The 22,453-nt window shown below is 44.4% G+C and overlaps 2 protein-coding genes and 1 long non-coding RNA gene across 6 annotated transcripts in view; 1 reads left to right on the forward strand and 2 right to left on the reverse strand.

The window, feature by feature from the left end:
* LOC311150709 (uncharacterized protein) overlaps window positions 1-594 on the reverse strand; it is a 50,662-nt gene extending 50,068 nt beyond the window's left edge. For all 4 annotated transcript variants that reach the window (XM_084188223.1, XM_084188225.1, XM_084188224.1 and 1 more), the window contains exon 1: window positions 457-594. In XM_084188223.1, coding sequence (XP_084044349.1) covers window positions 457-481 — 25 coding nt within the window. In that variant the 5' untranslated portion in view covers window positions 482-594. The remainder of the gene's footprint in view (window positions 1-456) is intronic.
* Window positions 595-799: 205 nt separating this feature from the next.
* LOC311099047 lies at window positions 800-10,536 on the forward strand. The gene is made up of 4 exons (XR_014609676.1): window positions 800-965; window positions 6,515-9,146; window positions 9,314-9,392; window positions 9,491-10,536. It is a non-coding gene; the product is annotated as an uncharacterized lncRNA (long non-coding RNA).
* Window positions 10,348-21,601, reverse strand: LOC311099046 (rho GTPase-activating protein 45-like). Its single transcript, XM_084139651.1, has 22 exons — window positions 21,460-21,601; window positions 20,392-20,785; window positions 17,420-17,587; window positions 17,226-17,310; window positions 17,049-17,121; window positions 16,858-16,936; window positions 16,584-16,718; window positions 16,294-16,355; window positions 16,087-16,191; window positions 15,739-15,819; window positions 14,469-14,633; window positions 14,139-14,276; window positions 13,587-13,888; window positions 13,238-13,389; window positions 12,954-13,046; window positions 12,734-12,799; window positions 12,425-12,573; window positions 12,125-12,310; window positions 11,894-12,031; window positions 11,349-11,596; window positions 10,927-11,152; window positions 10,348-10,714 (listed from the first exon to the last, which is right to left on the reverse strand). Exons 1-22 carry the CDS (start codon window positions 21,544-21,546, stop codon window positions 10,628-10,630), a joined length of 3,219 nt encoding a protein of 1,072 aa, XP_083995777.1. The 5' UTR covers window positions 21,547-21,601; the 3' UTR covers window positions 10,348-10,627.
* Window positions 21,602-22,453: the final 852 nt, after the last annotated feature.

Genomic DNA, 22,453 nt, shown 5'->3' on the forward strand with positions numbered 1-22,453 from the left:
TACTAAAACGAGAGTTTCTATTGGACAAATTCAGGGAGGTCCCTCACATTTCGTCCAGTTTGCGTCTGTTTAAGAAACGTTTTTCAACAGAATTGGCGTAATGAATATGCCCCTGGACCCAGCTTCAGCCTCAGGTTGAGGGAGTGGGGGAAGGGCTATACATTACGGACATTTCTGACGTGCAAACAGACAAGCCAAAATCGAAAAATGACCCTTAACTTAACCATTAACCAAATGTTTTACTAATTATGAATTTAAATATAGGTTTGCACGTCAGAAAGGTCCGTGTAGCCACTAAACAAACCATCTTTTATATAGCCCTTTCCGCGAGACTACAGGCAAAGATGGTGGTTGGCTAAATAGCTAGCCAGGTAGTTAGCTTGCTTGAAATTGTGGCAGCAATGCAGACTGCAACAGGTCACCTATACAATTAATTGCAATATATGGATCATTTACCCTTTTCCTCCCGGAGCGTTTGCATTTTGTTGTTTCGCAAACATTAGCTAGACCAAAAAGAGTGGCTCTCGACAGATATGTCCGTGAAAATCTTGTTTACGGCATTAGACCCACAGCTCAGTGCATCAGACGGTGAATGCATAGTAAGAAATGAATGCCTGTTTTTTACTGTGATGTTATAATCTTCAACGTTACACATTTTAAATCTATACTATTTTAATTTTAAATATAGAATGACATTAAATTGAAACTGTTTATGTAGCTAATCGTTTAAACAAACGGTTCAAACGTAAATACGGCAGGCAAAATTATAGACAGACAAATGAAGACCTCCTAAACACGTGATTTTGAAGTGCGGAAGTAAAGTTGTGATTTCGAAGAAATCTACGGGAAAACGTGAGTGAATATTTGTTTCTCACGGGTTGGAAAATTGCTAACCTAAAGAATCCATTATGGATGACGACGAGGAGACCTACAGACTAGGGAAAATCTGTAAAACAATCATGCAGGTAAATTGAGAATACTTAACTCCAGGCAGTTGGTTTACAACTTGCTCTCGATTCGGGTACCCAAGGCATTAAAAAGGCGTTCTGCCTTATCCCAAGGATTGTTAGTTAGTTGACTGAACTCCACGGTGAAGGAAGTTTCTGACTGGAATTCAGCTCTGATTCGTCCAAGTATTGACCTTGGTCCTCTGTAGCTCAATTGGTAGAACATGGTGCTTGTAACGCCAGGGTAGTGGGTTCGATCGCCGGGACCACCCATACGTAAAAAAGTATGCACACATGATTCTCCATTTTATACAATGTCTATAATTAAACACATTTGCCACTAGAAATGTGTTCAACATCCACTGAAGTAGCTAGTTAGCAAGTTTACTAGATAGCAACAAATCAAATTGCATTGGTCACATACACATTTTTGGGCAGATGTTGTTGCGGGTGTAGCGAAATGCTTGTTTACCTAGCTCCAACAGTGCAGTAGTTTTTTATTATTTTACTTCACCTTTATTTAACCAGGTAGGCCAGTTGATAACAAGTTCTCATTTACAACTGCGACCTGGCCAAGATAAAGCAAAGCAGTGCGATAAAAACAACAACAACACATAGTTACACATGGGATAAACAAAACATACAGTCAATAACACAATAGAAAATATATATACAGTGTGTGTAAATGTAGTAAGTTATGCAGGTAAGGCAATAAATAGGCCATAGTGCAAAATAATTACAATTTAGTATTGACACTTGAGTGATAGATGTGCAGAAGATGATGTGCAAATAGAGATACTGGGGTGCAAATGAGCAAAATAAATAACAATATGGGGATGAGGTAGTTGGGTGGACTAATTACAGATGGGCTGTGTACAGGTACAGTGATCGGTAAGCTGCTCTGACAACTGATGCTTAAAGTTAGTGAGGGAGATAAGTCTCCAGCTTCAGAGATTTTTGCAGTTCGTTCCAATCAGTAGCAGCAGAGAACTGGAAGGAATGGCGGCCAAAGGAGGTGTTGGCTTTGGGGATGACCAGTGAGATATACCTGCTGGAGCGCATACTACGGGCGGGTGTTGCTATGGTGACCAATGACCTAAGATAAGGCAGGGATTTGCCTAGCAGTGATTTATAGATGACCTGGAGCCAGTGGGATTGGCGACGAATATGTAGTGAAGGCCAGCCAACGAGAGCATACAGGTCACAATGGTGGGTAGTATATGGGGCTTTGGTGACAAAACAGATGGCACTGTGATAGACTACATCCAATTTGCTGAGTAGAGTGTTGGAGGTTATTTTGTAAATGACATCGCCAAAGTCAAGGATCGGTAGGATAGTCAGTTTTACGAGGGCATGTTTGGCAGCATGAGTGAAGGAGGCTTTGTTGCGAAATAGGAAGCCGATTCTAGATTTAACTTTGGATTGGAGATGCTTAATGTGAGTCTGGAAGGAGAGTTTACAGTCTAACCAGACACCTAGGTATTTGTAGTTGTCCACATATTCTAAGTCAGACCCGCCGAGAGTAGTGATTCTAGTCGGGCGGGCGGGTGCAACAGCATTCGATTGAAGAGCATGCATTTAGTTTTACTAGCGTTTAAGAGCAGTTGGAGGCTACGGAAGGAGTGTTGTATGGCATTGAAGCTCGTTTGGAGGTTTGTTAACACAGTGTCCAATGAAGGGCCAGATGTACAGTGAGGGAAATAAGTATTTGATCCCCTGCTGATTTTGTACGTTTGCCCACTGACAAAGACATGATCACTCTATATTTTTAATGGTAGGTTTATTTGAACAGTGAGAGACAGAATAACAACAAAATAATCCAGAAAAACGCATGTCAAAAATGTTATAAATTGATTTACATTTTAATGAGGGAAATAAGTTTTACTAGTGTTTAAGAGCAGTTGGAGGCTACTGAAGGAGTGTTGTATGGCATTGAAGCTCGTTTGGAGGTTTGTTAACACAGTGTCCAATGAAGGGCCAGATGTATACAAAATGGTGTCGTCTGCGTAGAGGTGGATCTGAGAGTCACCAGCAGCAAGAGCAACATCATTGATATACACAGAAAATAGAGTGGGCCCGAGAATTGAACCCCCATAGAGACTGCCAGAGGTCCAGACAACAGGCCCTCCGATTTGACACATTGAACTCTATCTGAGAAGTAGTTGGTGAACCAGGCGAGGCAGTCATTTGAGAAACCAAGGCTATTTAGTCTGCCAATAAGGATGCGGTGATTGACAGAGTCGAAAGCCTTGGCCAGGTCAATGAAGACGGCTGCACAGTACTGTCTTTTATCGATCGCGGTTATAATATCGTTTAGGACCTTGAGCGTGGCTGAGGTGCCCCCATGACCAGCTCAGAAACCAGATTTCATAGCGGAGAAGATACGATGGGATTCGAAATGGTCGGTGATCTGTTTGTTAACTTGGCTTTCAAATACTTTCAAAAGGCAGGGCAGGATGGATATAGGTCTGTAACAGTTTGGATCTAGAGTGTCACCCCCTTTGAAGAGGGGGATGACCGCGGCAGCTTTCCAATCTCTGGGGATCTCAGACGTTACGAAAGAGAGGTTGAACAGGCTAGTAATAAAGGTTGTGACAATTTAGGCGGCTAGTTTTAGAAAGAAAGGGTCCAGATTGTCTATCCCAGCTGATTTGTAGGGGTCCAGATTTTGCAGCGCTTTCAGAACATCAGCTGTCTGAATTTGTGTGAAGGAGATGCGGGGGGGGCATGGGTAAGTTGCAGCGGAGGGTGCAGAGTTGGTGGCCGGGGTAGTGGTAGCCAGGTGGAAAGCATGGCCAGCCAAATGCTTGTTGAAATTCTCGATTATTGTAGATTTATCGGTGGTGATAGTGTTTCCTAGCCTCAGTGCAGTGGGCAGCTGGGAGGAAGTGCTCTTATTCTCCATGGACTTTACAGTGTCCCAAAACTTTTTGGAGTTAGTGCTACAGGATGCAAATTTCTGTTTGAAAAATGTAGCCTTTGCTTTCCTGACTGTTGTGTAAATTGGTTCCTTCCTAACTTCCCTGAAAAGTTGCATATCGCGGGGGCTATTTGATGCTAATGCAGTACGCCACAGGATGTTTTTGTGCTGGTCAAGGGCAGTCAAGTCTGAGGAGAACCAGGGGCTATATCTGTTCTTAGTTCTGTATTTTTTGAATGGGGCATGTTTATTTAAGATTGAGAGGAAATTACTTTTAAAGAACAACCAGGCATCCTCTACTGACGGAATGAGATATATATCCATCCAGGATATCTGGGCCAGGTCAATTAGGAAGGCCTGCTCGCTAAAGTGTTTTAGGGAGCGTTTGACAGTGATGAGGGGTGGTCGTTTGACCGCGGACCCGTTACCGACGCAGGCAAAAAGGCAGTGATCGCTGAGATCCTGGTTGAAGACAGTGGAGGTGTATTTAGAGGGTAAGTTAGTCAGGATGATATCTATGAGGGTACCCATGTTTACGGATTTAGGGTTGTACCTGGTAGGTTCGTTGATAATTTGTGTGAGATTGAGGGCATCTAGTTTGGATTGTAGGATGGCCGGGGTGTTAAGCATAAATCAATTTAGGTCACCAAGCAGTACGATCTCTGAGGATAAATATGGTGTCCAGGGCACAGCTGGGGGCTGAGGGGGGTCTGTAGCAAGCGGCAACAGTGAGAGACTTATTTCTGGAAAGGTGGATTTTTAGAAGTAGAAGCTCAAACTGTTTGGGCACAGACCTGGATAGTATGATAGAGCGCTGCAGGCTATCTCTACAGTAGATTGCAACTCCAACCCCTTTGGCAGTTCTATCTAGAAGGAAAATGTTATAGTTGGGGATGGACATTTCAGAATTTTTGGTGGCCTTCCTAAGCCAGGATTCAGACACTGCTAGAACATCAGGTAAACCTAAGCGTTGGGTAACGATGAAAGAGAGAGCATCACTGGAGGCACCGATTGAGCCGGTCTCTGCGTGTGTGGGGGGTGGGACAAAGGAGCTATCTGAGGCAGGTTGAGCGGGACTGGGGGCTCTACAGTGAAATTGTATAATAAGAACTAACCGAAACAGCAATAGGCAAGGCATATTGACATTGGAGAGAGGCATAAAGCAATCACAGGTGTAATTCGAGAGAGCTAAGACAACAACTGGTAATGGCGACGAAAGTTTGGGCTGAGGCTAAACAGATAAACAGGACATATAAACAGGATGGGGTACCGTGTAAAGGAACATTCCAGCAGGCATCAGCTGTGTAGCTGAGTGATCATAAGGTCCAGTGAACAGCAATAGGTGAGTCCGGGAGCAGTTCGATGGCAGCTACGCACAGGCGAGCAGGAGGCAAGGCTGTTGATTGCGTGTGCTAGCGGGCCGGGGCTAGCAGATGGATCTTCGTGGTCGTCGCAACGGGATGCCTGTTGAAACCACATCAGGCGATTACGTCGGCAGACCAGTCGTGATGGATCGGCGGGGCTCCGTGTCGATACTAGGAGGTCCCGTCCGGTTGACAGAGAGGTAGATAGCCGGGAGATGGGCCTGGCTCGAGGCTAGCTCAAGGCTAACTGGTGCTAGCTTCAGGAGAAGAGATGGGAGAACCTTCCAGAAGATCAACCATCTCTGCAGCACTCCACCAATCAGGCTTTTATGGTAGAGTGGCCAGATGGAAGCCACTCCTCAGTAAAAGGCACATGACAGCCCGCTTGGCCTTTGCCAAAAGGCACTAAAAGGACTCAGACCACGAGAAACAAGATTCTCTGGTGTGATGAAACCAAGATTGAACTCTTTGGCCTGAATGCTAAGCGTCACGTCTGGAGGAAGCCAGGCACCATCTCTACGGTTAAGCATGGTGGTGGCAGCATCATGCTGTGGGATGTTTTTCAGCGGCAGGGACTGGGAGACTAGTCAGGATCAAGGGAGAGATCCTTGATGAAAACCTGCTCCAGAGCGCTCAGGACCTCATACTGGGGCGAAGGTTCACCTTTCAACGGGACAACGACCCTAAGTACAAAGCCAAGACAATGCAGGAGTGGCTTCGGGACAAGTCTCTGAATGTTCTTGAGTGACCCAGCCAGAGCCCGGACTTGAACCTGATCAAACATCTCTGTAGAGACCTGAAAATAGCTTTGCAGCGACGCTCCCCATCGAACCTGACAAAGCTTGAGAGGATCTGCAGAGAAGAATGGAAGAAACTCCACAAATACAGGTGTGCCAAGCTTGTAGCGTCATACCCGAGAAGACTCAAGGCTGTAATCGCTGTCAAAGGTGTTTCAACAAAGTACTGAGTAAAGGGTCTGAGTACTTATGTAAATGTATAATTTCAGTTTATTATTTTTAATAAAACAATTTTTACATCCATTTTAGAATAAGGCTGTAATTTAACAAAATGTTGAAAAAGTGAAGGGGTCTGAATAGTTTCAGAATACACTGTAGGTCCCAGCCATAGTTACACTACAGCTAACACCTACTAATTCACATCAGATTACCTTTTTTCATAGTATTGTAACAGAGCTGTTACTTTTGGTGTGGCCCCGTCCTATATTGATCACTCGTCCCTATTCAGGGGCCCGTAATGACTCTCCCTTGTTTCTTTCCTTCCAGTCGCTGGTGGACATGGCACCCAAATACGTCCTGGAGCAGTTTCTACAACAGGAGCTCCTCATTAAGATCACAGTGCATGAGATATGTGCGCTAGTTTAGAGTTGCAGTTGCAGAACAAATCTATTGGTACACTTGCACCTTTCTTAAGTAATTCCCTATTTCTTCCCCCAAAAAATTGATGAAATTGAATAAAACTTTTGGTCTCCACACCTTGTCATTGGATTTTCAGCCTTGCAGAAGGATTTTAGTTTTGTAAACCTAAGTTTACCATTTTAATTAAGAAAATAAAGATAAATGGCATGGACAAAATTACTGGCACCCTGGAGATAGTACTTGGTTGCACAGCCTTTGGCCAAGATAATGTAGCCATCGATAAGCTTGCCACACCTTTCTACAGGCAATTTGGCCCACTCTTCAGCAGCAAACTGCTCTAATTCTTCTATATTTGAGGGATGCTCTCCACCAACTTCTGGTTTCAGATCTCGCCATAGGTTTTGGATGTGATTCAGATCTGGACTCTTCGCTGGCCAGTCTAGAACTGTCCACTGTTTCTTCTTGAACCATTCCTGTGTGCTTTTTGACCTAATAATCTGCATATTTCATGATGCCTTGCGCATGTTCAAGGCCCCCAGTACCAGAGGCAGCAAAGCAACCCCACAGCATTATCAAACCTCCCCATGTTTGATTATAGGGAGGGTGTTCTTTTCAATAAATGCTTCATTTGGAGGTCAGTAAACAGAGCGCTGATCTGTATTGCCAAAGAGTTCTAATTTTGTTTATTTGTCTACAGAATATTTCCCCCCAGGAAAAAAAATAAAAATAAAAATAAAATATATATATATATTGTCACGTGCTGAATACAACAGGTGTAGACCTTACAGTGAAATGCTTACTTACAAGCCCTTGTTTAGGTGTTTTTTTGCAAAGTTCAATCAGGCTTTTGTGTCTCCTTCAGCAGTGGGGGCTTCCCCACAACCAAACAAAGCATTCAAATAAAATAACACGCATCAAAAGAACCCTGGAATGGTTAATTGATGGATACAAGAAGCATTTGTCAGCAGTTATCTTGGTCAAAGTCTGTGCAACCAAGTACTAGCTTCAGGGTGCCGATAATGTTGTCCATGCCATTTTGTCTTTTATTTTCTAAATTACATTTGTAAACATAAGTTTACAAAAAAACAATTGGTTCTGCAATTTTGAAAATCTAATAACAAGGTGAGGAGACCAACATTTTATTTTAATTTCAGCTTATTTGAGAAGAAATTGGGAATGATTTAAGAAAAGTGCAAGGGTGCCTATATATTTGGCCGCAACTGTATAACCCGCACACACAGTGTCTTGCCTAAAGGGGGCTTTGAGTGTGTTCGAGTTGGCTTACTAAAGCAGATGAGAACAGATAGAACTCAATGATTGCAGATAGGGGAGGTACATCTGCGACAACTGAAAGTCGGACACTAGTGGTTTTCTAACAAGGCTCATATCAACATGGCAGTGTCAACATAGCTGGCGTTCTACAGCTGCACCATCGAGATCATCCTGACTGGTTGCATCACCGCCTGGTATGGCAACTGCTCGGTGCTACAGAGGGTAGTGCGTACGGCCCAGTACATCACTGGGGTCAAGCTTCCTGCCATCCAGGACCTATATACTAGGCCGTGTCAGAGGAAGGCCCAAAGAATTGTCAAAGACTACAGTCACCCAAGTCATAGACTGTTCTCTCTGCTACCGCACGGCAACTGGTACCGGAGCGCCAAGTCTAGGCCCAAAAGGCTCCTTAACAGCTTATACCCCCAAGCCATAAGACTGCTGAACAATTAATCAAATGGCCACCCGGACTATTTACATTGAAACCCCCCCCCCCCCCTTTGTTTTTACACTGCTGCTACTCGCTGTCTTATCTATGTATAGTCACTTTACCCCTACCTACATGTACAAATTACCTCGACTAACCTGCACATTGACTTGGTACTGGTACCCCCTGTATATAGCCTCGTTATTTTATTGTTACTTTTTATTTTATTTTTTAACTTTATTTTATTTAGTAAATATTTTCTTAACCAACAATGCAGTTCAGGAAATAGAGTTAATCATTTCACGGTAAGGTCTACACCTGTTGTATTTGGCTCTTGTGACAAATAAGATTTGATTTGATTTATAAAACTTTTCCTTCAGAATGTCGAAATAACAGTATGAAAAATCTATGCACTAACTGTAAGTCGCTCTGGATAAGAGCGTCTGCTAAATGACGTAAATGTACTTTATAAAGTATTTTTACTTAAGTACTTTACACCACTGGCAGTTGGAATGGAGAAACTGTGGAGACTGCATAAAAAAACTGCATGACCTTTGATCATTTGGTTTTTGTAATGTTCATGCAGTCGACATGTAGACAAGTCTGACAAGTTCTATACCCAAAATGCAACACATTGAAAATTGGCGATCAGCACTGATCAATGATGGTCTCTGAGTGCATGAAACGAATGCGCTCAAACAAGCCCCATGTCTTTATACTACATAAACAAAATATTATTATATGCTCTTTCATTTGAGTCTTTTATTTCCTATCCTTTTAGCTGGTTCCTGAGCACATAGTGATGACAAAATAAGAACTGTCAGAGTTGCTGCTGCGATAGTATCTTTTTAGCACTGAATGCAGAATTATTTCTATACCATGCAATACACAATGCATGTCTTTTTTAGTTGCCATGTTCCACACTAAGACACGCACACACAATTCATGAACATGCTGCAGTCATTATGTACTATGTTGCCATAGTGATTCCTTGATTGATGTGTCAGTAAACTGAAGGAGAGCCAGTTACCCAGGATTCAAGCAGGAGACCCCGTGGCCAGATACTTTGGACTGAAAAGAGGACAGGTGTGACACACTCTCACACACACACAAATGACTGAGGCGTTTTATGTGCAATTTTTGTTTCCTCCTGTGTTGACCGGCAGGCCTGTCTGTTCTGACAGGTAGTGAAGATCATCAGACCTAGTGAGACTGCAGGAAGATACATCACCTACAGGCTGGTGCAGTAAACACACACACACCAGCTCTAGATTATGGACCAGAAGGAGTATGAGATTGTGGACAGGGAATGGCTGAAGATGTTACATATGAAGAAGAAAGAACATGCTCTCATCACTTTGTCTTCCAATAACTTTTGTGTTGACTTGCTTACCTTTTGGCAATGCTAGTTTTTATGAGTATGCTTGAGGTGAAAACCTCTGCATTTGTTAGATTTTTTAAATTATCATTTTTGTTTTCTAAGGGCAAATTATTTATTTCAGAAATGATTCCAATTGTTTTTAAAATCCAAGAGCAAGGCAAGGTCTTTTCACATTTGAAAACATGTCCCACACAACTGATTGAAGCTGAATGCACACTGAACATTTGTGTTCATTATTACCGTGACTGCAGTTACTGTTGCAAAACAGGCAGAAATCTCAGCAACAATCATTGGGAGTCAAACATGTGCATAGTGCTTGGCTGTTGAATTTAACGTCACTAATGATATACAACATCATGTTAGAACTGTAACAATATAAACATATGGAATTATCAGCTCTCAATGACTAGCACCCCGACCAGCAGCAGTGCTGAAGCATTGGTGTGTGAGTTCACAGGCAGATGGCAGGCTAGAGTATAGACATACCATATGTATACACCATACAAGGGGTGTACAGAGAGAACATAAAAAGAGGAAATTGCAGGCACAAAAAAACTTTAAATGCACATTCCTTCCTGGTATCTCACCAGGTAATTAAAACAATAAAAATAGATTTGTGTAGCATTTTGGCAAAACTGGTTTAGAAAATCATACCTCAAGTCACAACAGCAATTTAATATTCTGCCATCCAGTCAGTGTACTGACTTTTTCCTCAGTAGTCAATGCATTAAAATAGAAAGTTGGAATCACTTTCATTCCAACTCCAATTTCCCAAATAAATTCAAATTTGTAGAATTCATTAAAAAGTACTTTTTCATTTGAAAAACGGAATTCCATTTCTTACAGAAGTTCTTCATTGAAGAGTTCAGGTCCAGAGGGTCAGTGGGTACTGTGGCTGAGGGTTCCTCCTCAGTCTAATTCCACTGGTCTCTCTGTGTGGTTATTTGGCGTCTGTCCTGTTGTCTCCCTTGTCGATACTCCCCTGGGCTCCTCCCCCACAGTCTCTCTCCTCCTCCTCTCCACCGTCCTAGGAGAAACACACAGCAGAAATGGTTCAATGTGATAAACAATAGTGTGCATGTTTTCATTGTGTGTAAGCGTCCTTCTATTTGTGTGGTTGGTACCGCTCTTCCACCCTCTCGAGGCCCATCATTTTATTTTCCTAACATCACTTGTTTCTAGAGCAGAACCAGCACACTGTTTCACTATGACACCCTACACCCACAGTCGCTCACTCACCTGGCTTAGGGCTGAGGGGGAAACTTGGGTGCCGTTGGAGCAGTCATGGAAGAGGGTGCTGTAGAAGACTATGAGAGTCTCTACGATGCGGGCCTGGTGGGGGTAGTCTACCAGGGAGGACAGGGACACAGTGGCCCCAGAGGGACGGGGACGCATCAGAGTGGGACCAAACACAATGCCCAGGTTACTGGGACTCATCTTGTTCTCCTGCTCACACTCACACACCCTGAGACGGAGGAGGAGAAAGGGAGGGGAGAAGTAAAGAAATAAGGAGGAGGAAGGTAACAAAAACAGAGGGAATAAAGGAAAGAGAAAGGAGAATTGGCCACGATGAGCTATTTGTTCTTCATCAAACGTTAGGATTAAGGTTCCGTGTTAAAATCACATTTTATGTGTGTGCGCCTTACTCATGGTCACCTCACCTGCGCAGGTGCTGTGCAATATAGCGCAGTGTGGCTGTGTTAGCCTGCGGCAGCTCCGTTAGCATCAGCTCCCTCAGGCTGTGGACCAGAGTCAGGACCTCCAGGGGAGTCTCAGCACCCAGGTCTGCCAGCACTGCTGCCCCAGCCACCTCACCTCCATCTGGGCTAGGAGACGCAGAACGCAGGCTCTCCTTGGCCAGCCCCATCAGAGATGGATAGAGATGGAAGGGCAAGATAGGCTCTGGCAGCTGGAGAGGGAGGAAGGGAGAGCGAGGGGGGTGGAGAAGAAAAGAGAGGGGGGGTGGAGAGGAAGAGGGGGACCGAGAGGGAGGGGGTGGAGAGGAAGAGGGAGGTGGAGAGGGAGGGAGGGAGGGAGAGGGAGGGAGGGAGGGAGGGGGGTGGAGGGAGGGAGGGGGGTGGAGGGAGGGGGTGGAGAGTGAGGGAGGGGGGTGGAGAGTGAGGGAGGGGGGTGGAGAGTGAAAGAGGGATAGTGAGTCTTGAAGTGGAGCAAGAGTATTTTGTGAGTGTATGTAACAGTATGTTACCTGTCTGAGGTAAAGTTTGAGCATGTTGCTGATATCATGAGGAAAGGCTTGGGACAGTTCCACCAGCTCTTTCCCATTCTCAAAGGCCTGGCACAGCTTCTCCACACGAGTCTTCACCCCGTTCACACGGTAGATACCCTACACACACACACTTTATATGTCAAGTAATTATTTAAATGTGTGTGTGTTCTATGCGTGTGTGTACTACTCTGTGCGTAAGTGTAAAAGCACCTTCATGCTAAGAGCCCTGCTCTCTATCTCTGTGATGCACTTCCTGATGACCAGAGGCACACCATCGGGGTCTCCCAGCCCCTGCGTGAAGTCCCTGCCAAACAGCAACAGGCGACCTTGTAGCTTCTTATGGCCACACTGGATAGCCAGGCTCTCCAAGCAACGCCTATGGCACGCCAGATAACACTACAGGAGGGAAGACAAGCAAATAATATAGTACCTTTACAGTCAGTAAACAGAGAGAAGACATATTATACAGTATATTCTACCTCCTAGGGGGTGTGTGTGTGTGTGTCTCACCTCCTCACACTCTGCACCCTGGAAGTACACGTAGCTGTTACACTCTCTGCATTTGGCAGGTGTGCGGAGCTTGCGGAAGCGGTGGGTCTTTGCTGCCTTGGACATTCCCACATTCCGGAAGGTAACAGTGGGAACGGCCATCTCAGGCTCTGTCCCCGAACACACAGCAAGAGAAAAGAGGAGAGAGTTCAGAATGAGAAAGAGAGGGTCGTATCCTTACCTAAACTATTCATGCAGTTCTCCCACTGTGTGGATCTCGATTTAGACAGGGTTCAGACAAACAGACTTGAGGAGGACAGTGTTTGTTACCCTGTTCAAACGAGGTGACGTTTCCATCATGTTCCTCCAGCTCTTCATTGGCTTTTGTTACATGCCCTGAAACACACCAGCAACACACTATTATATATCATTGAATATTCTGAATGATACATCGCTGGACCCTTTTCTGTATTCTAGATATTGCTTAGGCTTTATGGTAGCTGTGCTGGAGGTTGACATTCTAGTTTCTACATCAGGGGCTCTAAGGTACCAGTGCTGGAGGACTCCAGACCATAGACTCCTCCCAGACTGTCCGAGTCCCTCATCGTTGACGGCCAGGACTTGTGTGATTGGTGACCTTGCCCTTCAATAAGGACACAAACCACCAATTAGCTTTCAAATTAAGCACCATAATGAAAAATTATAATCTTGGTTCGTGGTTCCTATAAATCACATCTGTGGTTAGAAAAAAATGCTACTCTTCTGCATTTCTTGTGTGGCCTGAAAGTGACGTTCCATTTAGATGACCCCTTACATGAGGCAATCAGGACTCACCATGTCTCTGTGTGACTCCATCCCCAGCACCACCCTCCTCGTCTGTGGTAGGTATGGTCTCCGTGCTGATTGGTGCGTCCGTGGTAGGTGTGGTCTCCATGCTGATTGGTGCATCTGTGTTAGAGCTGTTGTGGCGGGTTCGTCCAGACAGTCTGATGAGGGAAGGAGAAAATTACATCGCTTCCTCCTGAGAATCACAGTAGTTGGTAGCCAACTAACTGGCCTGTTCTGACCCTTTGAAGGCTAACGCCACTTACAAAATGTTTCTCTGCACCTGGTATTTTCTGATCTCTACAACAATATGAATCACTGAAAGGTCAACTGTAAACAATTTCAAGTGTGAACCCACTGGTTTGAGGAGTAGGGCTTAAAGCGGTAGTGAGCTGCTGGCTCTGGGTTCGACAGATGTCTGGCATCCTCTGTGCTCGTGTAGAGATGTCTGGCATCCTCTGTGCTCGTGTAGAGATGTCTGGCGTCCTCTGTGCTCGTGTAGAGATGTCTGGCGTCCTCTGGGCTGTTGTGTAGATGTCTTGCGTGAGCGGCGTACTGTTGTCCCGGCTCGTAGAGCTTGGTGCTCTCACACAGAGTCTGGTAATGGACCGGCAGCGCTGCCGTCTGCATGTGCAGCAGCTGATAGTATGACACCGTGCACTGGGGAGGGAGACATGTTTTGAAGAACTACAACACACAGGACTAAGCAAGTTGATGGAGACAAACTACAATTTCCATGAACACATTTTGTCTGTCCCATAATCTTGTGGACAGACTTCGTAAACATAATCGAGCAGTTATAACCTAAATGTTGATGTAGACATAATTAGGATGTTTGATTGGGCAATGCAATCCACCTGCAAACAAGTTGAGGGTTTTACTTCCGTGTTAGAGGCGTGAGTTGACTTACAGATCTGAGGGTGTGGTCTGTGTGTCTGATGACATCATGGATCTGTCTGAGAGTGCTGCCCTTAGTCTGCTCTCTCTCCTGGTGCTGCGCCTCCGCCTCGGATATACATGCACGATACACAGCCTCTGCCTCTTCAGCCTGTAGAGTGATACACAACACGGACCAGCCATTAGGTGCGATTAATTTAGCTCGCCTGGCATAACTGAGTTGGCAGAGTTGGCACTTCAGGATAAATGAAAAGGTCTGAAAAGTGCAAACTTGGTCCATCTGGCATGCAAGGCAAGCTAAATCGAGATGGGCTCTCTGCCCCTATTAGCCTAGTCAGCTGACCTTGATCCTGGCCTCCTCCTCCAATCGCTTCTTCCGATCCAGAGCTTTAAGCCCGCCCCCTCCCCCTTGTAGCTCCTCCTCCACCCGACCCCTGGCCTTGTCATACTCCTCACAGCGAATCACGTACGAGCCTCGAGCCTTACGCATGCTACTCTCAGCATCAGTCTGGGAACACACAAACACATAAAATAATAATAATACATTTTATTTGATGGACGCCTTTCAGGGTAATCAAGGACATCTTACATTACAAGTTGCCATTAAAAGCAAGTGCAGTACATAAAATTAATTGCATCAATCAAAGTACAATTTTAATCAAAGGACCAGACGAAATCGGATAGATAAAAAGAGGATGGAGGGGTTGGGTAGAGGATACGAACCTGGTTTAGGTTTAGGGGGTAGGGTTGGAAATAGGATACAGACCCGGTTTAGGGTAAGGGTGTGGGTTGGGGGGATACCTAGGTATACTGAGAATGCACAGAAGGGAGGGTAGGACAGAGTCAATCATAGAACAGGCTATAGGCATCCTTGAAGAGTTGTGTTTTTAGGAGGCCTTTGAATGAGATGACTGTGTCTGCATGTTGTATGTGTGGGGGGAGTGCATTCCGGAGCCTGGGGGCAGAGCAGCTGAAGGCCCGGGAACCCATGGTGGAGAGGTAGGATGGGGGGAGAGACAAGGACACCAGCAGAGGAGGAGCGGTGGGAGCGGGAGGGGGCATAGACTGGGAGAAGATCAGAGAGGGAGGTGGGTGCCAGGTTGTGGAGGTATTTGTAGGTGAGGAGGAGTGTCTTAAAGTTAATAAGGGATTGCACAGGGAGCCAGATGAGGATTGGTGTGATGTGTTTGGTTGATCTGGTACGGGTGAGGATTCTGGCATCAGAGTTCTGGACCAGTTGAAGTCTGTTGGTGAGTTTGGTGGGGATACCAGTGAGGAGAGTGTTGCAATAAACCAAACAGGAAGTGACCAGGGCATGGATGAGTGTTTCAGTGCTGGAGTGTGATAGTGAGGGGCGGAGCCTGGAGATATTGCGGAGGTGAAAAAATGCTGTCCTGGCTATGGTTTTTATGTGGGGTTGGAATTAGAGGGAGCAGTCTAGAGTGACACCGAGGCTTTTGACTTTTGACAGAGGGATTGGTAAACCATCTAATCTCACTGAAATATGGAATATCAATGTCTTTCTCGTACATGACATAAGAGTGAGACATGATAACACATGCGCGCCACTAACATGTCAAAGCAACATAGACAAGACATAGGAGTGAATTCACCAGTTTCCTCTGGGCCCTCTGCCACTGTTCTCCGAGCTCTCTGCGTCTCCTCTCATGCTCCTGTTTACACTGCATCAGAGGCTGGGACAGAGGGGTTGAGATAGAGACATGATCTCACTTGTAATAATCCTTGTAGGTGTGTGTGTGTGTGTCACAGGCTGCTGATGGGAGGACGGCTCATAATAATGGCTGGAACGAAGCTAATGGAATGGCATCAAACAAATGGAAACCATGTGATTGATGTATTTGATACCATTCCACTCATTCCGCTCCAGCCATGAACACAACTGTCCTCCCCAATGAAGGTGCCACCAACCTCCTGTGGTGTGTGTGAGATACTGTATTTACCTGTAGAACAGTGTGTATGGAGCCAGTGGTTTGCTGCACCCCCACACTCTGCTCCAAGTCCTGCTCCAGAGCCAGAGAGTAGATGGAGAAGAACGGCATCTGGGGCTGAGAGAGATTTTAATGTGTGCATGTTCATGTTTGTCCGTGTGTGTTTGTGTGTGTGTGTGTGTTTGTTTGTGTGTGTGTGTGTGTGTGTTCTCCTATTACCTGTGCAATGCTCTGCTTACTGGACTGACACAGCCTCTGCAGACCCTTGGCAAACTCCATCTCTGGAACACACAGACACAGAAACTCACACACACACACACACACTGCCTGGCTAGCAGAAATTGAAGTGGACAACAAAAAGCTTGGCCCAGTTCCATTTCTGCCCCTAGGTACTGGACAGGTGTATGTAATATAGTTGACGCTCCAAGAGGCCAAGAACAACTGCTGATGGACACAGATAGAACAGGAAAAAGAGACAGAATAATTAGAGGAGGAAGTCATCAACCCACCCAGAGCACTTCTTTTCTCCACGTAGCTGATGACGTCCTTCATGTATCTGGACACAGCCTTGGCATAGGAGAGAGCTGAGTCCACTCCTCCCTCACTGCACTGCAGTAGGAGGTCCACCTGTTCTCCGCTCAGCACTGACACACACACACAGCGACGCAAGCATGCACGCACAGACAAATGCACAAACACACATTCACATGAGAAAGTATGACATGATTGGAAAGGGAAACAGAATGCTTAGACATCGAGGACAACATGTCATTTTGTACTCACTGCAACAGTGCTGTTGGTCACTCCTCCCTTGACAGTCTTTTGCCTGGGCCGAGTCTAAGCCATACAGGTTCTCCATAGACTGCACACACACACACCATTTCCGAGGTCACACAAATGCTTAGACTGAGCCATCCTTCACGACTGAGCCATCCTGAGCCATCCTTTTTTTTTTTACACACACACACACTCACCCTGCTCCTCTCTGTTAGCGGTAGAGACAGGAGGGTACTGCTGTCCACTTCTCCCATCAAAAGTTCCGACACACTGAGGGAGAGAGAAGGAGAGGGGGGTAAAATAGGGATAGAGGGGGGAGAGAGAAAAACCTTATCAATGTAGATGCTAGGGATAGTAAAGCGAAACACACTTACCTGCTACTGAAAGCCACAGCCATAGTCTCTATGGCCTTCTCAAAGTCCTGCTTACCCATGGCACTGCTGTCCTTGTAACTAAACCCTGGACACATTCAATCAAATGCACACATTTGATCTCAGTGCACACCCCACCCACACCTTCATCTACACACATTTCAACAGGTGTCCAGTTCTAACAGTAGAGCTCTGACCTTTGACCTTGGAGATGAGCGTTCCGGCAGCAGTGAGGGTCTCTACAGTGTTGAGGAGGGGGTAGGCACCGATCACCTGCCTCAACACACGCAACACCTCCCCCAAACACTCCTGGGCCAGGTCACGACGGTCCAGCTGCCTGTCTGAGAGGTTATCTATCTGCCTGTCTGAGATAGGGACAGACAGCTATTTATTTATAGGTCTAGAACTGAAAATGAAACATGAAGAAATAACCATGAAAAACAGGTTGAGGTGATGTTCATAATTGAAACAGAAGTGCAGTGAGGCAACCATGCGAGTGATTAAGTTATTCCCTAAAACGGAATCACGAAAACTAAATAGAAATTAAACTGAAATGAGAATTAGAAAAAAATACATTTAAAAATGTATTATAATAACCTTGGATTATACGCTCACATGGCAGAATTTGGATTGAATTTGTTTAAAAAACAAAATCAGAACAAACATTCCCCAGAATGCATTAGATCAAACACGGCAGTATGGAAGGGAACAATCGAACATCTCATAATCGTTCAATTATAATCAAACTAATATTTAAAATGGTATGTGTATTCTTTGCATTAATAACTGCATATCCTTTTGATAAAATATATGTCAAATGAATTAAACTTTCACGTTTCACTTCTCAGTTGAATTCGTTTGAATTAAATTCTACTTCCTTCAATTCAAATTCATTAGAATTCACCCCAACCCTGACACACACACACACACACAAAAGGAAGGAACAATATGTTATAGAAAATGTAGGTTATTTGTACATAAACAGACAGTATACAGTGTACACTATACACACACGGCACAGTACAAGTATAAACACACATATAATGAATCAAGCAGGAGGCCATGTAATAAAGCACTGTTTACTGGGAAAAGAGGAAGAACCAGTAGCCGTCCTTCAAACACAGCTACTGTTATACTTCTCCTTTTGTGTGCTTGTTGCTCAGTTGGTCCTACGACGGTTAAAGTGTGAAAATCAGGAACTGTAGTGCTATTGTCTGTCACACTGCCACTCTTGGTGTAGGAGGTGGTGGTGGACACTGACAGCACGTGAACCAACGTAAAAATGTAGTCAAAATGCAGTTTGGGGCTGAAACGTCAATGTTTTAACAAAAATAACTGTGTACTACTGCTTGGACCCCTAATTAGTTTTTAAAAAATAAAACCAGACAGAGTTGCACCTAACTCTTTGTGAATGTACCATCAGTTTGGCTCTTGTTGTCACATTGTAATAACTCACATACCCACTAAGAAAAGGATCTCTCACTCTCCCTCCCCCTTCCCTCCCTTCGTTGTCTCTCTCTCTCCCTTATCTCCTCGCCCTACTTGGAGACTGAGAACAGGAAGTTGAGATGAAAATAGCTGCCTGGTAAGGAAGTGAAGTTTTTTTTTTTTTTTTTTTGTCATTTAGCAGACGCTCTTATCCAGAGCGACTTACAGGAGCAATTAGGGTTAAGTGCCTTGCTCAAGGGCACATCGACAGATTTGTCACCTAGTCGGCTCGGGGATTAGAACCAGCGACCTTTCGGTTACTGGCACAACGCTCTTAACCACTAAGCTACCTGCCGCCCAAGTCACCCTGACATGGCTTAGCTGGGTCGTTCCAAGAAATAACTGCCTTTTGCATCCCTTTGATATTTTTTACTAGAAATTGTGCACCAATTTAGAATTTTAAAAGCCTGTTATATTAAATTAAGTGCCCTTTAATATAGACCACATGGAGAAATTAATAAATCCGATTTTTTTATATGAATAAAGCAGTGGAGGGCGGCTGCTGTTGGGAGGACGGCTCATAATAATGGCCGGAATAGAGTAAATGGAATGACATCAAACACATGGTTTTCATTTGTTTGATACCATTCCATTCACTCCATTCCAGCCATTCCACGCCATTATTATGAGCCGTCCTCCCCTCAGCAGCCTCCACTGAAATAAAGACTTGCTAAAGTGCTAGAATTCAGCATTTTGTCCCTCTGTGCACACTCTGTGACTTCCAGGAAGATTTATACCACTTAACCACAAACTGTCTCCAAGGTTTCATCATCATTGTAAATCCCTAGTTATTTTTGTTGCTTTGACAAAGGCATTTCTGAAGATTATTATTTATTTAAATGCGATTAATGATTCCTTTTATGAAAAAAAAAAAAAACTAGTTTTAAGGTCAACACTGTTACATGAACTGGACTCTCATTATAATATCATGAAACTATTCCTTTTTAAATAATGTTTTCAAAAAGAAACATTGAACATTGAAAAATCAGTGTAAAAGCATTTTCTGGTGTTTTGTGGTGGAAAACTGAGTGGGTCGAGCATAACACGTTAACCCTGTTACACATAGATAGACAGGCTAGAAATGTTTTAACAATTGCATTTTTTTGTGTGAAGCTTGCATTCAATTGCCCCTCCCTGTTGCACACAAGCTTCTATTTCCCCTGTCACAAGGGGATTTATGTCTGATTTAAGATTAAATCGTCAACCCTGTTACTTTATTTGACACTTAATAGGCACTTACTATAGTAATTTTTTGAGATGGGAAAAAATATTTTGTATTAAGTTGAACATGTGCTCTTTATGACAGAATGTTAAAATTAGGTGAAATCTAAAGGTTTTTTTCACCAAGTTCCACATCTGAAAATGCACTGAATTGGTGGAACGACCCAGCTAACGCTTGCTACATTCCAAATCGACCCCTAGACCTCGTAATATAAGGGTTGAGGGTTATAGGAAAGCCTGTGAGCTGTGTTTACACACCAGACAAATATTATAGTGCTGCGTACCTTGTGTGACACACTCCCTCTTCCTTCCTCAGTTTCGCCAGGCATACACACACGTTTCAACATAACTAAGGGCCAGGGTTTTTACCTGACTAAGAAAACTCTGAACTCTAGTTATAGGCTAAAGATATGAGATTTTCCTGGTCAAAAACTCCTGACCATTATAATGCCTCTCTCACCTTCCCACAGCACCATTTCTTTCAGTTTCTCCACAGCCTCAGCGAAACAAGCCACATCCCTGAGCAGAGAGGGGATGTCCTCCACCTCGATGCCCACATCTGAGGCCTCTGTGGTGGGGCTGGAGGCCCAGCTCGCTCCCTTCCCCTGGGTCTTACTGAAGGCCCAGGCTCCAGCCGCCTGTAGGGGGAGGCCAGCCGCACTGGCATGTCGACTCAGGGCTGTGGGCCGTCTAAGGCAGGCTCCAAGGACAGGGGAAGGGCTGGCGGCCGTGGCCAGCCTGGTGCGCAGCAGACAGGCGGTAGTGGGGCAGGGAGGGTCCTGGAGGGATGCAGGGAGAGGGAGGGGGACGTCCAAGCCACCATCTCTAGTGAGTTGTTCCTGGAGGACAGATAGCTGGTGGTGAGACACACCAGAGGACAAGGGAGAGGTAGGGTGGGGAATGGGTGGTAGAGAGCCGGGTAGGTAGAAAGAGAGGAAGGAGATGAGAGAGATGGGGAAGAATTAGAATGGTGGTGATGAGTGATGACAAGGATGTTATGACTAGACGATGATGATGCTGATGATGAAGACAACTGTTGTTGAGAAACCTGTACCAATAAAACAATTTGAAAGGCCATGAGTCACAATGCAAAAGCATATGGGAGAAACACAGAAAGAGAGAGATGATTCAATGAGGATGACCAAGACTGGAAAATTCCCAAACAGTGACAAGTTGACTGATCATTGCCAGGTGAAAGGTGTGTCAGACTGGAAGCCACGCCCACACCTGGCGGCATTGCAAAACATAAGTCCCCTAAAGTTAGCATTAGCAAACAATACAGATGTAACATAAGACAGTTTCCCCCTCAGGGACATTCGTTCTAACTTATCGTACACTACCAATGCTTGAGGCAACTTCAAGTAGATTTAGCTAGTAGCTAAATTATGTATATACCAACGCAAACTCGCGGAGCTTTACAAGCAGTGATATAAATTACGAAAAACATTAAAACGCGCAAGCTAGCCAGGACTGAGGTGCAAATATTGTCTTCATAAAGCTAGGCTAACTTAGCTAGCGAGTTACTTACTGATGAGTTGTGGGACCCAAAGTTTCCCCCTAGACTCTTCTTTAAAACTGACGTTTTATTTAATTCCTTTTTCTTTCTAGAGAACATTTTTAAATAGCATCCTATATATTTTAATATAGATTTCACTCGATTGAGATTGACATTTGCTCCAACCGTTGCTTCCCCAAATTGACTTGTGCTGCTTGGATTGACTGGCTATACCAAACTCTGTGGCTGTAGCTAGTAGATGAGGTCAGTCTACACCACGCCTGTAGACTACTGAACTGCATGGCCATACTGACACCTGCAGGGGGAAATATTTAATGATTTCTCACCCGAATGATGGTGCCAACTATGGCAATATAGTGTCCAATCTTGGTGCCAGTACCAACCAATCAAAATACCTATTTGATTGGTTTCCTAACTAGACCCACAACTGCACATTACATTAACCATATTAGATAATATACGAAGTAATGTTTATGTCATGATATGATTACAGCTTTTTGTAATAAATTGTTTATTTGCAATACAATGATGGCCCATACCACACATACAGTACCAGTCAAAAGTTTGGACAGACCTACTCATTCCAGGGTTTTTCTTTATTTGTACTATTTTCTACATTGTAGAATAATAGTGAAGATATCAAAACTATGAAATAACACACATGGAATCATGACGTATCCAAAAAAAGTGTTAAACCAATCAAAATATATTTTATATTTGAGATTCTTCAAAGTCGCCATCCTTTGCCTTGATGACAGCTTTGCACACTCTTGGCATTCTCTCACCCAGCTTCATGAGGTAGTCACCTGGAATGCATTTCAATTAACAGGTGTGCCTTGTTAAAAGTTAATTTGTGGAATTTCTTTCCTTCTTAATGCGTTTGAGACAATCAGTTGTGTTGTGACAAGGTAGGGGTGGTATACAGAAGATAGCCCTATTTGGTAAAAGACCAAGTCCATATTATAGCAAGAACAGCTCAAAAAAGCAAAGAGAAACGACAGTCCAT

Source organism: Coregonus lavaretus (genome assembly GCF_964263955.1).
Source record: "Coregonus lavaretus genome assembly, chromosome: 23".
Classification (NCBI taxonomy): Eukaryota; Metazoa; Chordata; class Actinopteri; order Salmoniformes; family Salmonidae; genus Coregonus; species Coregonus lavaretus.